At 65.3% G+C, this 18,577-nt stretch overlaps 1 protein-coding gene across 4 annotated transcripts in view; it reads right to left on the bottom strand.

Moving 5' to 3' along the window:
- The window catches only part of SLC16A3 (solute carrier family 16 member 3), a 10,155-nt gene extending 1,154 nt beyond the window's left edge, over positions 1–9,001 (bottom strand). Inside the window, exons 1-4 of one of the 4 annotated variants that reach the window (XM_035025720.1) lie at positions 8,930–9,001; positions 2,201–2,448; positions 1,653–1,796; positions 563–1,321 (exon numbers count right to left, since the gene is read on the bottom strand). In XM_035025720.1, the coding sequence (XP_034881611.1) occupies positions 563–1,321; positions 1,653–1,796; positions 2,201–2,423 (1,126 nt within the window). In that variant the 5' untranslated portion in view covers positions 2,424–2,448; positions 8,930–9,001. Of the gene's footprint in view, positions 1–562; positions 1,322–1,652; positions 1,797–1,923; positions 2,026–2,200; positions 2,449–3,449; positions 3,898–3,938; positions 4,454–8,929 lie in introns of those variants that run through there. The other 3 variants (XM_035025719.1, XM_035025721.1, XM_035025722.1) reach the window with 3 other exon arrangements.
- Positions 9,002–18,577: the final 9,576 nt, after the last annotated feature.

Raw genomic sequence — 18,577 nt, forward strand, 5'->3', positions numbered from 1 at the left:
CCCCCCCCCCCCCCCCCCCCCCCCCCCCCCCCCCCCCCAGGCAGCACGGACCGGGAGGCTTGGAGGAGGGCTGGAGCCGAGCAGGTGCAGGAGGCAGGCGCCCGGAGGTAACCTGACCACACAGCCTGTCACGGGAGGCCTCGTCACCCACGGCCCCCACAGGAACTGCCTGGGCCCCAGAAGGGCCCCAGGACCATGAGGCACAGCCCAGGTGCTCGCGGGGTCCCGTGGGGGGGGCCTACAGAGACAGCTGGAGAGACCCAGGCCAGGCTGCCCGCCTAGCCCACACCCCAGGATTTTCTCAGTCTTCACAGAGAAGAGCAAAGGCCCAGCATAACCGAAGCTGACCCCCAGCGCGGCTCTGAGCTGGCCCACATGCGGGGATGGTAGCGCCCTCAGGATTCACGCACATGCCAGCCTTTGGCCCAAGAGGTGCATGTGGCCGGTGTTCACTCCTGACACCTGCTGGTCACCTGGGCAGGGGTCCCTGCAGCTAAGAGCCCTCCCGCGGTGGGCCCCCTCCCCCAAGAAGGCTTGCTCCCTGCTGCGTCCCACCACTCACCTCCCGATGGGGGCCCAATGAGCACGGCGATGGCCTCCAGCAGCAGCACGAGGCCAATGGCACTGGAGAACTTCTGGGTGCCCACAATAGCCATGAGCACCTCGAACTGCAAGGCCCCCACCATGCCGTAAGAGATGCCGAAGAAGATGCAGAAGACCACCAGGCCTCCATAGTCGCTGGCCGTGGACCCCGTGAGGTCAGTGAAGCCATTGAAGAACATGGAGAAGCTGAAGAGGTAGACGGAGTAGGGCCGCACCTTCTTAAGGCCTGTGATGAAGCCGGCGGTGGGCCGGGCAAAGATGTCAACGAAGCCCAGCACGGTGAGCAGGAAGGCAGCCTGGGTGTCGGGCACACCCAGGTCCTTGGCGTAGCTCACCACAAACACGGGGGGCACAAAGAGCCCCAGCACCATGATGGAGGCGGCCACGGCGTAGATGACAAAGCCACGGTCCTTGAAGACACTCAGGTCCAGCAGCCGATGGGATGGCCGCTGGGGCGCAGGCCCCGAACCCGGCCTGGGCGCCTCCAGGGGCCTCATGAGCGCAGCGCACACGCAGCAGTTGAGCAGGAGGCCCCCCAGGATGAGGAAGCCGCCCCGCCAGCCATAGTGGTCCTGCAGCAGCTGCCCCAGTGGGGACAGGGTGCACAGGAAGACAGGGCTGCCCGCAGCTGCCAGCCCGTTGGCCATGGGGCGCCTCTTGTTGAAGTAGCGGTTGAGCATGATGAGTGATGGCTGGAAGTTGAGCGCCAAACCCAAGCCTGCGGGAGGGGCAGGCGGGTGAGGCATCATGCCAGCCTGCCCGGCCCCTCGTCCCTGTCCCCCGTTTTCCACCCTGAAGTTCTAGGTGAGGGTCTGCAGGTGTCCATGTGAGGGGACCCAATGTGTGTCCAAAGCCCCTGTCCCCAACTGACATGCGAGGAGAGACCAGTGGGGAGCAGGGGACAGACTGATGCCAGGGCAGCTGCCCGCTCCTCAGAGGCCCTGCTCTGGGTACAGTGCCCCAGTGTCCAGCCACCTGAACCATCGCACCCGGCCACAGAGGGGCCAATGTGCCACGGCCTGCCCCGCCCCCGGCCGGGCCCCACTCACCGGTAATGACCCCAGTGGTGAGGTAGAGCTGGATGATGCTTCTGCAGAAGGACGCAGCCACCATGCCCAGGGATGCCAGGAGGCCACCCGCGAGCATGACGGGCCGGCAGCCAAAGCGGTTCACGCACACGCTGCAGAGTGGGCCTGTGGGAGGCGGGGGCACAGGGTTGGGCCCAGTCTCTCCATGCTCACGGAGAGACCTGGCCTGGCGGCCGGGCCAAGGCTGGCCCCACCCTCCCCTGACGCCCCCGCCCCTGCTCAGCAGACACACCAGGAGCCCAGGGTGCGAGAGTCACACTCAGACACCTTCCTGAGCAAAGCACGGTTCACAGCGAAATGTCCTGCACGGACTCAGCCTGTGCCCGGTTTGGCCCTGTGGGGAGCCACGGCTTTTGGTCAGGAGCCCCTCCAGAGCTCCCCTGCAGGCACCCCAGAACCCGGATGCTCCTGCCAGTCCCCCACTCCAGGCCTTTTTGCGTGTGAAGCTCTTAACCAGAGCTGCCCTTGGTGAACTCCAGAAGTGACCACCGGGCGTGACAGCCCCGTACCTGTCCCGTACAACATGGCCAGCAGGATGGAGGAGATCCAGGCTGTGTCGCTGTAACCGATCCCAAACTCACGCATGAGCTCCTTGAAGAAGACGCTGACCGCCTTGGGGAAGGCGTAGGAGAAGCCCGTGATGACGAAGCAGCCAAAGAGAACGGCCCAGCCCCAGCCCCCATCAGGGGCCTTGATGCCTGTGGGGCCCTCGTCAACCACGGCACCACCCATGGCCAGGAGGGCGGGTTGTGCGTCCCTGAGGAAGGAAGTCAAGCTGACTCAGTTGTCTGGCCTCGGCCACAGCAGGGCCCTGCTGCCCGAGCTACCTGACAGCCCCGCCTCTGGCCCTCACCTGCCTTGGGCGCAGGGCAGGAGCATCTGGGCTGACGGGCAGCTGCAGCCTTTCCTCCCGCCCCCACTCAGGCCTGGCCTGCTCCCACCCAGCTGGCTCTAAAGGGCAGTGGCTTTTTTGGGCTCAGCACGGTCTCAGGTTACCTCCCGAGGAGGACAGACCCCAGCAGGGCCATCAGCCCAGCCCAGCCCAGCCCGTCCTCCCGCCTGACCCCATGTGGGGGAACAGGCTGCACTTTCCGTCCACTGTGGGCAGGTCCTGTGAGAGGGGGCCTGGGCCCCACCTGGGGTGGTATCCCTGGGGGCCTAATCTAGCTGTGGCCAGCCGTGCTCTCCCACCCCCAGGGGAGCGGGGCTCCTGATTCTGTCCTCTGTCGCGCTGCCCCCTGAGTGAGAGCCTGAGGGAGCGGCGCGGGCAGGCCGGAGTCGGGGGGCGGACAGTCCTTACCACAGAGGACGCCCCCGTGCCCTCTGGCGAAGGAGGGACTCCTCCCTCCCAGTTATCCACAGGCTGCAGCTCTTCCAGGAGAGCTGGGCGGGTGGGGGGAGGGGGGATCTCTGCAGATCAAGGAAGGGGAGACCCCAGGCAGGCAGCAGAGCTGAATGAAGGGATAGGTGGGCAGGGGTGCAGCTTCCGTGCAGCCCGCTGGCGCAGACCGGGCTGCTAAGGCGAGGAGGGTGCTGCCTGCGCCCACTGTCGGCCGGGAACCCCCCAGCAGCCCCGGGCCCACTTCCTGCCCAAGCCACAGCTTAGCCCCGTTGAGGCACCGTAACTTGGAACGCTGGGACCAGACGTCCATCTGGAGACCCCAGCCTCCCCTCTTCATCCCTCGCCTCCACCTGATCCTAGCACCGGAAATCTCCTGATCCCAGAGATGAGACTGGTGGCTGGTCCCCCCAGCTCACCGGACAGAGGCTGTTTCCAGAAGAGGGCCGCCTCAGCGCAGGTGTGGGGAAGGGAGGGCAGCCCCCGGGGCCTGGGCCTGTTGGGTCCAGCCCGCTCCGCTGCCCGCCACAGCCTGGCCGCTCCCCACCGGCGGTGTGCGAAAGACCAGCTCTGGGGGAAAGAAGTCCCAATGGGGAGCATTTGCCAGTTCTGTGGTGTAAACGCTCCACCTACCCGGATGTCCAGGAACGTCCCAACCGGGAGACTGCACGGCCCCAGTGCCAGCCACCTGGCTCCACCCCCCGTCCCCTTTCCGACATCATCCTTGACCTTGCCAAGCCCCCTGGGCGGCCCATTTTCTGTGTGCGAGGCTTAGAACCTGGGGCAGGACTTTGGAGTGAGGACAAGGGCCTCAGCGCCCGGCCCCTGGGAGTGCAGGGTCACGGAGGGGGAGGAGGAGTGCGGAGAGTAACCCCCCAGCCTCCACCCTGCCCCTGCCCCCCACACACCTGACTGTTGCCCGGGGGGGTGGGGGGGGGTCTGTGTGCGGGGTGTCTGGGTGATTCCAGGCAGCAGCTGCTGTCGAAGAGAACCTCCATTAGATGACGGGTCCTCAGGAGCCAGCTGGCCGCCAGGCCGACACAGCCCACTGGAGCAGAGAGCGGCCCCGGCCCCCACCCCCGGCCGGGCCAGGCTTCACAGCCACGGGCACCGCGTCTGGGAAACCCAGGAGACCAGCTCTCCTCTCCCTGGACTCCCAGACCCCATGCCCTTTGGCACCGCCCCCCCACTTCCCACCGGCTCTCCCAAGTGCTCAGAAGGCTCGCGGACCGGAGAGCAAGATGCAGGGTGTTACTGAGGCCAAGGGCTGCGCAGCCCCCGGGGGGCACAGCTGAGAGGTTCACGGGGGCACCCGGACCCAGGAAGCCCCTGGTCCTCCTGCAGACATGCCCACAGCCCCCCCAGGTGGCCCATTCCTGCATCTAAGGCATCCCTGGAACCCGGGACTGGACTCTGCCTGGATAGTCTGGCCTCACCCCCGGGTTCGGTCCTCCAGATCCCTGCATCAGACTGCAGCCATGTGCCCGAGGCTGGGACGGGACAGGGGGGTGAGCGCCATCCCACAGCCAAAACACACGGGATGTGGACACCAAGCAGAGGTATCCCTTACCCTCGTTAGTGTCAAGCTTCAAAGGTGGCCGTGGGGGCCCCGAGGGGCTAGTTGTCTCGGGTTGTGGGTTTATAGACGTTTACTCATTTTTTAAAAAATAAAGTAGCCAAAGCAGGAAGTGTGTCTGAAACCAAACATTAGCAGCAGCTCAGCTCTGTAACCCCAGGGTCACGGAAGAACCCGGGGCCCCCACTGAGACGTCCTTGGCTGCACCAGCCACAGCCGGCACCAGAGGAATGGGAGCCCCCAGCCTCTGATGCCCCGTTCTCTGCTCATCTGCTGTTCGCCAGGGCTGGACGCCCCCCGCCCAGAGGCTGCCCTGGTCTTCAGGAGACAGATGCTGGCCACCCGTGCGACCCAGGGCGTCCTCCGAGCCAGCACCCAGGAGGGTGAGGGGTAGAGAAGTAGGTGCCACGGCCTAGCTCCCACCCACCCTAGAGGCCCCAGAGGCTCTTCAGACACTTTCCTCGCAGCTAACCCGCAGCCTGGGGTGCCAGCCAGGCTAAAACCCTCCCTGTTGCCCACACCAGCCCGTCCTCAGTGAGGTTTCTCAGGAAGGGAAGGGAATGGGTGGGGCCTCTAGGTTTGGAGCAAAAGGGTTTCGCCCAGGAGGGCTTTGCAAAGAGGGAGGGGGGGTACGTAGAAACGGGGCTGGGATTTCCAAGAGCAAAATGGCCTTGTCAGCCCAGCTCACCCTGGGGGAGGAAGGCTGGCAGAGGCCCAGACTGGCGGATGTTCTCAGGACAGCCCTGCCACCGGCCCTCTAGAGCCAAGATGGGAGGCGTGGCCCCCTCTGGGGGTGTTGGGGGCCCTCGCTGCAGTGCAGGGGGAGGTGGTGGCAGCACGTCTGTGGGTACGCACCAGCCAGCTGGCCTTGTGATGACATTCACCCTCCCTGGGAAGCATGCGAACCACGTCCCCAGCCCAGAAATAACCCGCCCTCGGGGCCTCAGAAAGCCGATCTCCCTGGTGGGGTGTGTGTGTGCCCGCTTGTGGGTCAGGTGAGGCTCCGGGAGCTGCCCCCCCACCACTTCCCAAAAAGGTCCCACCACCCCAGGCAGCTGGAGCTGAGCAGAGGTGGGCCCAAGGAGGCATGTGCACGGGGATCCCTGGGAACACCCCCTGCAGCGGACCACACATTGGAGGGGCCCTCGTGCTCTCCCAAATCAAGGGCTTCTGCTAGCTTCTCCCTCAGCAGTCCACTGGCTGGCTGAACCCCACCTGGGGTCAGCACTCCAGACCCCAGACCCTGAGCCAGCCTGGCCTCCTGCCAGGCCTGTTCTCCAGCATCACCCCCTCCCCAGTGTCCCCTTTCTCTGCCTACTCTACTCAACCGGGTTTTGAAATGCCCTGCCCCACCCGCCGCATCTCCACCCGGAGGGCTAGTGCAGAACTCACACAAACAACCTGACTCCTCAGAGCCCTGGCCTTGGCCAGCCCCACATCTTCTTGGCTTCACCCACTTCCAGAACCCCTCCCGCGGCTTCACTCCAGGCTGTAGACCCACTGCCGTCCCCAGTGCACTCTGGCCTGCTCCCTATTAGACCTCTGTGCCAGAGGTCCTCGCACCCACCTTGGATCCCGGGTCTCTGGCCTGTCAGGTTCCAGGGCAGGCCATGTCCCCTAGGTTCAGTGTGGTGACCTCCGACTCTAGAGCCTGTGGCCTATCCCAGGTGCTCTGCAGGTTCCCCTTCTGAGGAGACTGGCCAGTTATCTAAGCAGACTTCCAGTCCTTGGAGACCAGCTCCAGGCTGGGGCATGAAGGGGCAATTGCATTCCTTCCTGGACTCTTCCTGCACCAGGAGGCCTGGGAGACACGCCTGGGCACCAAAGAAACAGCCCCATTGTGGCTAGCACCTGGCTTCGTTTGAGACCCAAGGTCCCTGGAGCATAAGGGGGTGGTGGATGGACATAGGAGTGCCATGCCTTCTGGGGGAGGAAGGGCCCCCCAGGCCCCCTTGCTTCCTTTCCCCACTGCCCCTGTTGCGCAAACAGGTACCAGCCTATCGGATGTCTTTGCCTGCCCAGGGCTCAGAAGGCACCACTGGTCAGCGGGCTTGTTCCCTTCCCAGGGCCTGTGCAGGACCCCAGATGCCGCCCCCCCGCCGGGTGCAGAGCTGGGGCTGGAAGGAGGTGGGTCTTGGGCACTGCCCCAGGCATGATCCAGGCCTGTCAAGCCCAGCCTGGGCCCTCCGCCCCACTTCCACTGACCCCGAAGCCCCCCAGGGCATGTCTAGTGCCCTCAGGGCTCTCGGGTGGGCTCACATCTTCTTGCAGAGGCCAGTGGAGCAAAAATGCTGGCTTCATGCGTCAGACTGGATGCTGCACTGGGGCAGCCCCAGGTGACGAGGACGGGGCCATGGGCCCTGTGGGCGGCCCTGTGGGCAGCTGCGGGCTTGCCGGTCAGGGCACCCTCCTCTAGAAGGCCCAAAGGGGCCCGGGAGCAGTAGGGGCTGGAGCAGGCCCCGGGCAACCCCCTCCAGCCCTGGACCCTGCCCATCACATGGCCACCTCGTCCCACCCCTCGACTCGCTAAGGCCAAGGCCAGGAGGGGCCTCTGCATCAGCAAGCCCGCTCGCCAGGGAGGGCCCCTCCCACCGCCACCCCGGTGGGCCTGGTGGGGCTGGGGCGGTAGAGACGGGGAGGGATGTGGGAAGGGAGCAAGCTCCGCCCGCGCCGGCCCAGCGCGCTCGGCTTGGCCGAGGGACGTGGGCGACGTGACCGCGCCAAGGGAGGAGCCGCCACCGTATTGCCTGGAGTAGGCGCTCGCCCCGTCTGTTACCGTATAGGCCCGGCGCGCGGGCCGCTGGGGTCGGGGAGCTCCGGAACGGCCCTGGGCGCCAGTGGACGCCCGTGTCGCCGAAGGAGATCCTGCGGCCCCTCCCGCGGCCCCCCAGGGCGGGACCGGCCTCATTTTCCCTCCGCAGGGGCCCGGCCATGTGGGCGCCAGCTCGGGCTGGGAACGTTGACTGAGAACTCGCGTCTGCAGGAAGGCTTCCCCGCAGCGCCCATTTCACGGATGGGGCCGGAAGGTCTGTACCTGCCCGGCGGCACTGTGCGGAGTCCCAAGCCTCTCCACTCCTGGCCCACCGGCGGCGCCTCCGATGGGCTGGTTGCTCTGTGAGGCAGTCCTCACCCTACTGGACTCCCAACCTTGGAGTGGCACTGGCCCTTCTCCTTTACGCTGGCCAGGTCACTGCCGGGACCCTCCCTGGAGCAAGTAGGGCCTGGCCCAGGGGACCGCACAGGCCCCCTTTACACACACTCCCTGGCTACTGTCCTGGAGAGCACGAACCCCCTCTGTTGCTGGCCCTCCACACTGAGGTTCTAGCTGGAGTCCGGCAGAGCCAGGTTGTCTCCCGAGTACCAGGCCCTGCCCAAGGTCACAGCAAGTCGCTACAGAGCCTGCCCTGGGACCAGGCCTCCCATGGCCCGGCCCGGGCTCAGCGCACACCACGCGCCCCCGGGCAGGAGGCTCCACACCTGCCTGAGCCACCCGTGCCCTCAGAGCCCTTCGGGGCAAGCCTCCTGCCAGAGGGGCCGCTGCCCAATCACAGTGCCCACCCACAGAGTGATGGCACGCTCTGCCCCTCACACCCAGTGTGCACTTCGGATGTGCAGCTCAGTGCCTCTGGGCTACCTCTCTGTCCCTCACCTAGATGCCAGGCACCCCCAGTGGCCATGACCTGACTGCTTCCCTTCCGCTCACAGCCTGCCGGCTACTGGCCTCATCCAGCATCCAGGAAGGTACATGGTCAACCCACTTTCCAGGTAAGTAAACTGAGGCCCCGCCTGGTTTCCCATGGGCCAGGGGCCTGGCGGGGGGAGGAGGGGTTGAGACGAGCCAGGGCGTCCAGCCTGATTCAGAGGGAGCCCCCTACCTCTCTGCCCCGGGCCTGGGCTGGGAGCCGTCGCCCGAGGCCGGGTGTGGGACGGCGAGTGTTCGGGCGCGGGAGAAGCGGGAGGAGGTGAGGGAGACAGAGGCCCGCGGGCCAAGACACCACCACCGCCCAGCGCCACGCCGGGAGCGCACGTGCACCCCGCGCCCTCGGGAGGAAGGAGCCCGGCCAGGATACCGTCCGCCGCCGAGCACAGAGCTGTCCACACCCGCGACCCGGCTCGGCTGCCCCGCGCATCCGCCTCCCGGCCGGGGCCCAGCCCCTGAAGGCACAGGGGCGCACGGGGGCCGGGTCCGAGGGCGGGGCCGGGGCGCGGCTGGCTCCCCGGAACCCCTCGGTGGTGGCCGCCGCGGGGATGGGGCGCCCGAGGCCGGGATGGGGAAGGGGCTGGGGGCGAGCCCGCCCCGCCGAGCATCCGCGCCGCGCCTACCTGCCGCCGCTCGGCCGCCGCGCGCCTCTGTCCGCCTGGCTGCCGGGGGGACTCGGAGCTCCGGCCGCTCGCGCCGCACGTCCCCCGCGCGTCACCGCCGCCTGGCGCCGCCCCTGCCCGCCCCGCCCGGACCCCGCGCCGCGCGGGAGGGGCGCCCGGAGCTCCCGACGGCGCCCGAGCTCTCGCGGGGCGGAGGGACCCCAACGCCCACCCTCACCCCCCGCGCGGACCCGGGCGGGGAGGGAGGGGCGCCCTCCCGCCCGGCCTCTCCCGCCCCCCCCGCGCGCCCGGGCCGGCCCCCAGGTCTCGCCCCCGCCCCGGGGCTGCACGCCCGGCCCCGTGGGGCTCCCACCTCCCCGCTCAGCTCTGGGGCGCTCAGGCCTCCCTCCCCAGGCCCCCCTGGAATCTCGGCCCCGTCCAAGCCTCGGCTCCCTCCGGGCTGGGGAGTGGGCCGGGCCCCCCGCGCGCCGGAGGGATCGTGGACACGGCAGTCAACCTCTCCGAACTTCCGTTTCCCCATGTGGCTCCGCGCCCTGCGAGGCCAGATAAAGGCGGTGCCCTCCCCTCAGGCGCCCAGAACCGGCCGCGGTGGGGTGGCACGCCAGTCCCGGGGCGCTCCCGTCCCCACACCCGCCGCGCTCGCCCCGGGGGAGGGCGGATCCCAGCTGGTCCCAAGTGAGGCGCTTCAAGCCCCATTTCCTCATGTGTCTCATGGAAAGAGCTGGCTCAAGTTTGAGGATGTGCCAGGGAATGTGGCCGTTGGTGGCAGCCGCCCAGCCGGACCACAGGAACACTTTCCACCCAGCCGACTTCGAAATGACGCTCCAAGTCCCCTGGGACTACAGGAGGCTGAGACATTGGCGACTCTGTGCTCGTGGGGTGCGAGGGCAGAGAGCATCAGTGGAGGGTAAAGGGGTACCCCTCCAGGGTAAAGGGGAGTGGGCAGGGTGACAGTATTGGCCTCCTGGCTGAGTCCACCATCCGACTGCCCCTCCTGAGATGCCAAGTCCACCAGGGCCTTCTGCTTTCTCTTTGGGATGCTGAGAGACCACACCCGACGTGTCCCCTGTGAAAAGAGGCCTGGCACTCACAGAGGCTGGGCTGGGTCTGCCCCTACCCCTGCTTGGGGCCTGACCACCCTCACCCCAAAAATGCTAAAGAAATCGCCCTGTAAGAAAAGGGTGAACAGAGCCCAAGTCTCCAGCTCTGGCACACGGTCGGTCCTAGGGCTTCCGGATGAAGGCCTGGATCCTGGGTATCTGTAGGGGCACTTGGGGGGGGGGGGACGCAGATGCCCACAGGGTCTCACAATCCAGCCCAGCCTCAGGAGTACCCCCCATTTGCCTACACCAGCCGATGTTCAACCCACAGGCTGGAGGTGGGGGTACCCTAGTGTGGGAGGGCATCAGAGGGGGTGGTGAGGCCTCAGGGTGCTTGGGGCAGGGTGCAGCTGCAGAAAGGAATCCCCCCACCTGTGGTGGTACTTCCAACCTCTGGAGGGTGGAGCACCGTCCTCCCCTGCCTCAGGTTATTTAGACACACACCCTGCCCAGCTCAGGCACCTCTTATCCCTCTTACCGCCACCCAGATGCCTCCCATCTTCACGGAACTTGGGGGCTATTGCACCCCACCCTGAAGACTGAAGATTCCTCTTGGGTAGGACCTGTGCAGCCCTCAGCCCCTGACCCCCAACCCCTGCCCCCACCCCAAGACCGAAGAGCACAGAGTGGCCAACAAGGAAAGGCAGGCGGGGATGGCTGGGGTCTTCCTGCTCTCTCCCAGTCTACCTAAGCCTACAGCTCGGTCTTCTCTGAGCTCCAAGACCTGGGAGGACCCCACACCTCCCCCAGTGATTGGAGGGAGTGCCTGGGATTCAGCCCTTGCGGCCCTAGGAGGGAAGGGACCTCGCAGGTCCAGCTAGGAGAGCTGGGGGCGGTCAGCCAGGGACACCTGGTTCTACAGGAGCCCTGAGGAGGGAGAGGACAGTCCCCCAGACTCAGAGCCCCTCAGGCATGGTCTTCTGTGGGTGTGTGTCCTGGGGCCAGCCTGCCTGTCCACCCAGAGCTGAGGCAGAGGGCAGGCTGGTCCGACACCCGCTTTGCAGCCTCCTCCCCTGCCCCAGTAGAGCATTCCAGGGCAGAGGGCTTTGACTGGGGGTGGGGTGGAAGACCAGAATGGGGGCTGGCAGAGTGATGACTGCTGGTGTGTGGGCAGATGGTTCTTCGTGGGAAGCCAAGTGGCTGACAACCAGAGGAAGACTCTCCCCAGGGCTTCATCCGGACCAGCCCTGCAGGGGAGGGCCAGGAGCCTCTGAGACCGGAAACCCTTGGCCTCACCTCTGAGGCCTCTGCCGGTCCCTTAACAAAGGTGCCCAGCACTGGGAGGGGCTCAGGTGGCCAGGCTCCATCCTGCACACAGCCCCACGCGGCACCTTCAGGCTTGGGCTGAGCCCCCTACCCTGAGCTTCCCCTAGACCCTTCATTCCGCTCAGATGGTGCCCTGTGCATTGCAGGCAGGAGTGGCTGCACTTCTCCAGGAGGGGCAGAGAAGGCCAAGGGCACCCACCGCAGACCCAGCCCCGATGCCCTTTCCCCGCCAGTGGCCCTGGGCCAGCCCCACAGCCCAGGCTGCCCTTTTCTGAACGGAAGGGAGTGGAGGACCTAGAGAGGTGTAGCCATCCTGGCGAGGGAGTGGCTTCACAGGATGGCCCTGTCCTGGGTGAGGGGCACTTCCGGATGACCTGATCTGGCCCTGGCCCTGCCTTCCCCCACGGTTAGCCACACCCCTCCTCTCTGTCTCCTGGACTCCCAATTCCTTGAATGGTTGCAAGTCACAGCTTCGGATCCTGTCAGGCCCCGCAGGGTGCTCCGAGGGGCCTCCAGGGCTGTCCCCAGCACCCCGCCCAGCCAGCTGCAGCCCCCGGGGGATACACTCTGCCTTTCTCAAGAGCTACTGGGTCTGGAGATGGACTCGGAGGAGGGTTGTCTGCTCAGCCCATCGTCTGCGGCTCGTCCCATCTCCATCTTCCCTGTGCATCCAGACAGAGGTGCCAGGCTCTGCCAGGCTCTGCTTCTCTCTCCAGAAATGACCCTGGACACCTGGAGAGACTTTGAGGGCAGTGGCCACAGGGAAGAGGGTGGAGGACAGGCTTCCTGCTCCTACCTGGGGCCAGACCTAGGGCTCCAGGTTGCTGATGGAGCCATGCAGATCTCCCATTCTCGAGTCCTGGGACCTCACCACTGGACTCCAGGCCATGCCACCCACCGGATGGACAGGACCAGGGCCAGGACCGGCCAGGGAAGGTGAAGAAGGCCATACCACGGCCCCTGCCCTCCTTAGGGAGCTGGTGCTCACTCCCTACCACACCTTCACCCACTCCAGGGTGGAGAGGCCACTTTTGCAGATGAGGCCAGCGGGAGCAGGGGACCCTCATCCAGCCAGGGCAGCTGGCCCAAGGCCGGGGGTTTCTTTTTTCTTTTTTTTTTTTTTTTAAGATTTTTATTTATTTATTTAACAGAGAGAACACAAGTAGGCAGAGCGGCAGACAGAGGGAGAGGGAGAAGCAGGCTCTCCGCTGAGCAGGGAGCCCCATGTGGGGCTCGATCCCAGGACCCTGAGATCATGACCTGAGCCAAAGGCAGACGCTTAATCATCTGAGCCACCCAGGCGCCCCTAGGCCAGGGGTTTCTAACCACTTTCCTCCCACCCCCTCCCTCCCCCAGGGCCTTTACCTGGGATCTGTTCAGGCTCCCAGAAAAATAAACACATTAGCCGCTTGGCCGGCCAGAGCTGTGAACAGAGGCAGAAAGAGGCTGCAGAGGCCAGATCCCAGCCCAGCCTGGCATGACTCACCTGCAGTCCCCACCGGGGCAGGTGTTGGGCATGGTGGCTGGGTGGTGTCTATTGGGGGGTGGGGCTGGGGATATCTGGACTGGGCGTATCTGGGGGAGGGTGGGGGTTTCTGGGGAGTTGCGGGTGTCTGGAGGGACATTGGCGGTATCTGGGGTTTGGGGTGTCTGGGGGGTTGGGGTACCTGGGGAAGGTTGGGGGTTTCTATGGATGGGGGTGTCTGGGGAGTTGGGGGTGTCTGTGGGTAGGAATCTGCGGGTTGGGGTCATCGCAGGTTGGGGTATCTGTGGGTAGGGCTATGGATTGGGAGTGTCTGTAGGTGGAGGTGTCTGGGGGCTGGGGGTGTCTGGGGTGGGGGTTGGCACGGCTGCCAGAACATTCACACCCCGAGGTCAGTGGGATAGCTGGGCAGATGTGCCCGAGAACCTGATCCAGTTGGGGAGAGGAAGCGGCAGAAAGCAAAGCCAAGTGGAGACTGGCTGGATTCAACCCTGAGACCTCTCCGGACCCCTCTCCTGTGTGGGAAGTGGGGGCGGTGAAGCCCGCCCAACTGCTCTTGGAAGACAAAGGTGCTGCCCTCCCTCCTGCCCCCGCCCCCGCCCCCCAGCTCAGCCTTTTGGCCTGGGGGCTGGACAGGGAGCAGCCCCAAGCATTTGGGCTCTCCCTGCCCCCACCTGCCGCCCCTCAGGCCCTGGTCTTGCCCCTCGTATGCTTTTCCTCCCCCTTGCTCCACTACTCCTGCCCTCCACCCCATGGATGGCCACAGGGGCTCTACTACTCTGTCCTTCCCAAGCTGTGGGGCCCTGGGGGTGGGACTGGGGCAGGTTTGGGAGGGGTATGAATTAGGATTACTAGGATTGGGATTGTTACTTGCTTCCCACTGGTGGGAGCCTCTGGCCTCCCTCCTCCCCACAGGGTCCTCCTGGACCTGGGCCCTCCAGGTCCCACCTGCCTTGGTCCCCGTGGTCCCTGTGGTCGCCGTGGTCCCAGCACCAGCAGACAACGCCTCTGCTGCCTGAGGTCCTGCCCTTCCTCCAGGTCCCCCAGGCGCAGAGGCAGTGGCTGTGGAGCGTGACTGGTGCTCTTCTCCCTCGCCTGCCACTGTTTGCCCCGCTCCCTGGCTGATGGAGCTGTTGCGAAGGAGCAGTGGGACATCCAGGCAGGGACCTCAGACACGACCCGTGAAGGGCTGGGGGTGGGGGCCCCTCCTGTGGCCCGGCCTGGCCCTGCGCACCCTCAGCTGCCCGGGAGACTCGAGTCCCAGCAGAAACTGGGGGCCCCAGGACCTCGGCTGGCAGTGGCCTGAGGGTGGCCACCCATGCCTACAACTCTACCTGCCCTTCAGGTAAGGCATGGCACCCATCCCCGGCCAGAGACAGCTCAGAAAGTTGGCTGAGCCTGACACTGCACAGGACCTCACTTCGTTAGGGCACCTTGCCCAGGGGGCTCCTGGCAAATTCATGCTACCCCTGTCAGGCCCCCAGACCTAACCCCCAAATGCAGTGGCCACTTCTCCGGCCCCAGCCTGCAGGGGTCCTCTGCCTGGCTCTCCCCCTGCAGCTCCGAGGGCTCTCCCAGGCCTCCTGACCCCTCTCCTCCTCTGTCCGTGACATCTGGGGTGTGGCCTCATCCACTCTCAGGGCTCTCAAGACCATCCTTGTGCTGGCGACCCCGAGACACACTGGAGCTCAGGCTCCCCAGGACCCCACACCTCTCGGCCCCAGCAGAACTCCCTCTGTGACCCTGCTCAACCCCTCTGAAGCCTTCCGCACGTCAGGCTACCCTCCGGTTTCCTCTCCTTTGCTCCAACATCCAGTCCCAGGCAAATCCTGGGCTCCTGTTGCCCGGGGCCATGGCCCCCCAAAGCTGGGAGAGCCTCTGCCTACCCTGGTGCCTGGAACGGTGCCTGGAACAGAGCAGGTGCTCCGTGAATGTAGGTGAGGGAGGGACGCTTGGGAGATGGAGCCCCCACACGCCAGGGGAGCCACCAGCCCTGTCCCTCCCTGGTCTAGTCTCCTCTCTGCCCACGCAGTGCCAGAGGGAACCTCCCAAACCACCCCTGTGGTCCAGCGCCCTGGCTGGGCCTCTGTCCTCTCTTCCTTGGCCATCGCTCAGGTCCAGTCTGCCCAGGTGGGCTGCGTGGTGGCCCAGCTGATGGAGCTCCGTCCACACACTCTGTACCTGACCTTATACTCAACCGGGCTCTGCGTCCCTGCTGAGGTGTGGCACAGGAGCGGGCCCACCCTGTTCGTTGATTTTACTCTCCAAGGATCAAGCTCGGCTTACGTGGGCTGCCCCCTCCATTACAGCCCCCTCAAGTCCCCCTCCTCTCAGTGTGGGGCATTCCAGGCCCAGGGGACAGAGGTAGAGACCTGGGCCCTGCCTGGCACATGGAGATACCGTGAAGGGTGATACCAGGTAAAAGATGGGCTTCTCAGCCTTCTGCAGGCCAGAGTGGCGGGCAGGAGGGTGGCAGCCAGGCCTTGGCTGGGGGCTGAGCCAGTGGGGCTGGGCTGCGTGCCAAGTGTGAGCGTTCCTACAGCCCACGGGGAAGGGAAGGCCTTGCCCCACCTTCCTGCTCCGACCGCAGTCCCCCCTCCCTGGTGACTCAGCACTGAGAGCTCGGCAGAACCACCTGGGGGTGCTGGGGAGGGGAGGTGGGATGCGGTTGGGGGACTCCGACAGCTGAGCCCAGTCCTGTGCCTCACACAGGGACGCCAGCCCTCAGGTGGGTTTCCACTGGGCGTGCGGGGGCCGGGTCCTGTCCTAGCTGTGTGTGGGCCACGAGAGCCCCTTGGCTGCCCTCACCTCCAAGCCCAGAGAGGTGAACCTCACAGTCTCTGGGATCCACAGTGTGAACCTGCCAGTCCCACGGGGTCCCCCAGCCTCTGGGCACCACCTCATAGGCTACACAGGAAGGTGGACGCCCACTCCCTGGTCAAGACAGCCCTGGGGCCGGGCCTGGTGGGGCACGCCCCTCTTGGTGCCCTCCTGTTGGGCAGCGTGCCCCTCACACCAGCCCTGGGGGGACGTCCGACAGCTCTGTATGTACCTCTGGGCTTTGACCTCTGGTCCCTTTGTCCCTCCAGGAGCACTGCCCTGCCCCCGGGAGTCCCCCCAGCCTGCTGCCCGGTTCAGGTTCTTGGAGGCAGGGACCACATAGCTGGCTGTCCAGGGCCTGGCACACACTGGGGATTGAAGGACATCTCCCACCAGCCCCCCGTCTAGGTACCCTTTTCCCCAGGATCCCACCAGGGGGTTACCCACCCCTTCTGGAGGCATCCTTCCAAGAGGCTCCTGCAGTGGGTGGCAGCCCAGCGTTCCCTGCCCCCAGGACCCACACGCAAATGGGGAAGTTGCTGTGGACCCAACACGGGTGAGGGGTACAGGGCAGGGTATTTCCTAATCCCAGAGGGAAGTGGCTTGCTCAACGCCATGCAGGTTTGTGCCCACACCAGCCCCACCCCCGACTGCTGGGGGGGGGGGACCCCATGGGAGGCCTACAAGGGGCATCCCACAGCGAGGTCAGCTCCGGGGCCAATGTTGGAGGAAGGAGCTGGAGTCCCGGGCCGTCAGGACGGGACCTCCTTGGGCAGCCCCCTGGTGCTCCCTCCATCCCCCTGGGGTACTGTCCTGGGAGGGAGCGCAGCGTCCAGGCCAGGCTGCCCACCCAGGGGCCACTCTGGCCACCAAGTCAAGCTGTATTACAGGATCCTGGAGCCACAGCCCAAACCCAGCCCTCTGAGCCTCGGCCCTTCCTGGCTTATGCCCTGACAGCAGAGTCAGCCTGCCACCCAGTGTTGAGATCCACTCTGGGCTTTGGCACTGGGGGCACAACAGAAGCAGGACAGCCCCTCTGGCCTCAGTCTCCTCATCTGTAAAGTGGGGAGAGATCCGGAACCACCCGAAGGGTGGCCATCCCCTATGATGCGCCAGGAAGCACGGCCCTCTCACTGGCCCTCCAGGCCTCCTCCAGTGTTGTTACTACCCCAGAACAATTACTGAGCTCCAGCTGCCCTGGGAGCAGTGCAGTCCAATCTTGGCTGTGCTAGTTGCCATTGGGCTGGGCAGGGTCCCTCAACCTCCACGGCTCTGTTTCCACTTCTGTGACAAGGTGACCACAAGGTGGCCTGGGGGACCTGGCCCCGGGGGGCTGTTGGCCAGCACAGCCCAGGGGAACAGTCTGTAGTGGGCTGACGGGTGGCCCCGAAGAGACAGGTTCCGGTCCTAACCGCCAGCTCTTCGGGATGCGACCTTACTTGGAAATAGGGTCTTTGTGGATGTAACCAGTTCAGATGAGCTCACTCGGGAGCAGGGTCCTAATCCAACATGACTGGCGTCCTTATAAAAAGCACAGCACGTGGAGACACAGGGAGAAGGCCAGGTGCCGACGGAGGCAGACACGGGAGCGACGTGGCCCCAGACCGAGGGACACGGAGGAGTGCGGGTCCACGCTAGAAGCTGAAGAGGCAGGAAGGGTTCTAGCCAGGGCCTTCAGCAGGAGCAAAGCCCTGCAGCCACCTTGAGTTTGGACTTGTAGCCTCCAAAACTGTTATCTTAAGCACCCCAGTTTGTGGTCATTTGTCCCCACAGCTCCAGGACACCCGGTCAGCGGTCAGCAACAGGGATTGTGGCAGGCTGGACGAAGCTCACAAGCCCTACAACCATAGGGTGAGCAGAGGGCATTCTGAGTGGGGGAGGGGAGGGTGTGAGTCTGGTCTCCCAGGAAGACTGGGAGAATGTGGGGTCTGGCCTGATGGGTGGGGAGACCAGGGGGAGAGAGGTGGGGAGCAGTCAGTGATCAGAGATGCAGGCAGGGAGGCTGTGGAGGGGGTCAGGCTACTTGGGTCACTGAGTGGATGCTGGCCCCAGCGGGGGTCGCCGTGTGTCAGTGCTATCTTTGGTGGGCCCAGGAGGCTGGAGCCCCTGGAGGACAGGGGAGGGCGGGCTCTGGCTAGGTGGTCACTAAATGCTGGTTAGATCAGTGAGGGATGAGGCAGGGGGGGCCTGAGGCGGGTGTGGGCACTGCTGAGAGGGGCATTGGCCAGATGGGGGCAGCGACTTTGGAAGGGCTCTGCAGGCCTGACTCTGGTGGCCAGGATGTCCCTTCATCTGCCCACAGACATGTAGTTGGCTACTGGGCATGGGGTGTGGATAAGCAGCCCCGGGGAAGCTGACTGGCAGATCTCGGAGGGGCCGTGGGGGTTGGCCACGTGTGAGGAGGCTCCCAGTAGGGCCCACTCTGGCTCCCACCATCTTGTTGGCTGTGTGACATGCAAGGGGAGGTGAGGACGGCACCTCTCTGGGCCTGGTACCCCAGAAGCCTTACTGGGATTCTGGGGAGAGGGTCAGAAGTTCTGGGGTTGTTGGGATCCTGAAGGGGCAGGGAAGGTGTGTGTCTCCCCAAAGGGCGGTAGGAGCCGGCCCTTCCCATGAGAAGTAAGGCCGTGCTGTGCCTTGGGGTTATCATAGGTTCAGGGGTGGGGTTGGGCTTAGTGTTGGGGTTACTGTAGAGTCAGGGTTGGGGGCCTAGGATGGCGAGGAACGGAGCTCATTGTTAGGATTTGTTCTCCTTCAAGCAGGCAGGTCCTGTAGGCACCTTTGTTTACCCAGACACACCTGGGGCCCCTTCAGGGGCCCTTTCTGACCCTCCAAGCAACAGGGAAGGGAGCATGTTCTCTCATTGTGTGGAGAAGCAAACGGAGTTCTGGAAAGATAGAAGACAGGAGTGGACTAGGATTTGAACCCTGGCTCTCTGACAGCAGGTTACCCAGGTCTGGAGGCAGCAAGGGGGCCCAG

The sequence above is a fragment of the Mirounga leonina genome, unplaced genomic scaffold (assembly GCF_011800145.1).
Source record: "Mirounga leonina isolate KUSES-001 unplaced genomic scaffold, KU_Mleo_1.0 Mir_197, whole genome shotgun sequence".
In the NCBI taxonomy this organism is placed as follows: domain Eukaryota; kingdom Metazoa; phylum Chordata; class Mammalia; order Carnivora; family Phocidae; genus Mirounga; species Mirounga leonina.